At 41.6% G+C, this 1578-nt stretch overlaps 1 protein-coding gene across 1 annotated transcript; it reads left to right on the forward strand.

Annotated features, from left to right (window-relative positions):
• Positions 1 to 218: 218 nt before the first annotated feature.
• On the forward strand, positions 219 to 1152 carry LOC104832200 (G-protein coupled receptor 35-like). Its single transcript, XM_010568246.1, is given in 2 exon segments — positions 219 to 932; positions 934 to 1152. Coding segments are annotated over 2 exon segments (933 nt in total).
• Positions 1153 to 1578: the final 426 nt, after the last annotated feature.

Genomic DNA, 1578 nt, shown 5'->3' on the forward strand with positions numbered 1-1578 from the left:
ACATAAACAAAACTTGACAAACGATGCATCCCAGTTACAGGCTGACTGAGAAAGCCAGCTTTGTAGACTCAAATTCACATTCATAACAAAGTAAATATTTACTTAAATACTTTTTTTTATAGGAGCCATGCATCTGTTAAGAGGTAGGAGGAAAGTCTTACCATGTCTTTTCCCATTTCAGGTCTCAGAATATCATATAACATCTACACATCAGGACAATGAATGTTTCCAACAACTGCAGTGTCACAAATCTAGAACTGTATCACCATGTTCGTCTCCTTGAATTTGTTCTGTATAACCTCATTTTCTTTTTTGGAGCACTATTTAATGCTGTTGCCCTCTGGGTGTTCTTCTGCAAGATAAAGAAGTGGACAGAAACCAGGATGTATGTAATCAATTTAGTCTTCGCAGACTGCTTCGTCATCTGCACCTTGCCTTCCATGGCTTATTTGCTCTGGAATAAGTCAACCCGAGATGAACTCTGCCAGTTTATAGAAGCAATGTATTTTATCAATATGGTAGTGAGCATCTACACAATTTTATTTATCTCCATTGATCGATACATTGCTATAAAGCACCCCTTGAAAGCCAGGGCCTTCAGGTCTCCATCAAAGGCTGCCCTTCTCTGTGGGCTTCTGTGGGTCTCCGTGATAATCGGTGCCACCTTACAGCTTTGGCAGAGACATGCCACTCTCTGCTTTCAGAAGGACACCACCGCACCCGCTACTCTGGGCCTGCTTTCCATTTTCTTCATTTTTACTCTTCCATTAGGAATCTTGACTTTTTGCTCCATGGAAGTAATCAGGAACCTTAAGAAACATCTGAACACAAATTCACCAGAGCAGAAATTAATCCAGAAAGCTGTTCACATTATTTATGCAGATCTGATTGTATTTCTAATATGTTTTCTGCCAGCCTACCTTGGGGTACTTTGGCAGGTTCATAATGGAGAGAATCGGAGCTACCTGTTTCCTGCTCCAGGTTATGAAGAACTTCTCCTCCGTGACAAGGTATATTGCCACATCCAACTGCTGCCTGGATAGCATCTGCTACTACTTTGTGACCAAGGAGTTCCATGAAGCCCTTCTACTGCCCAAATCCAGCACTGAAAAACCAGATCAAATCCCCCCCTCACAGACACACACTTGCTAAAGGAAGGGGGGTGGGGGCAGGGGGAACAAAAACCACCAAACCCAAAAATCCCACCACAACTCTGTAATATCAAGAGAAGATACACCTTCAGCATTACGGGGATAACTATTGCTCTTTCTCTCTAGGGACATCTTTGTTAGGTTTAGCATTACTAAGTTACTTGCGATTTATACTCTATGCTTCTATTAAACAAATGAGTGATTTCACAGAGATTTGTAAAAGTGTGTCTGTAATCACTGGTCGTTAACATGTCTCCATTCCACCCTCCAGCACCTACTTGTTACTCATACAGGAAGACAGGTGACCCATGTATGTCTCCCTGGTTTAGTTAATTTTGCAGCTAAAGTCACAGAATCATAGAATCATTTAGGTTGGAAAACACCTTTAAGATCATTGAGTCCAACCATCAACCATGCCCACTAAACC

Source organism: Haliaeetus leucocephalus, unplaced genomic scaffold, assembly GCF_000737465.1.
Source record: "Haliaeetus leucocephalus isolate CR32 unplaced genomic scaffold, Haliaeetus_leucocephalus-4.0 Scaffold240, whole genome shotgun sequence".
NCBI lineage: Eukaryota > Metazoa > Chordata > Aves > Accipitriformes > Accipitridae > Haliaeetus > Haliaeetus leucocephalus.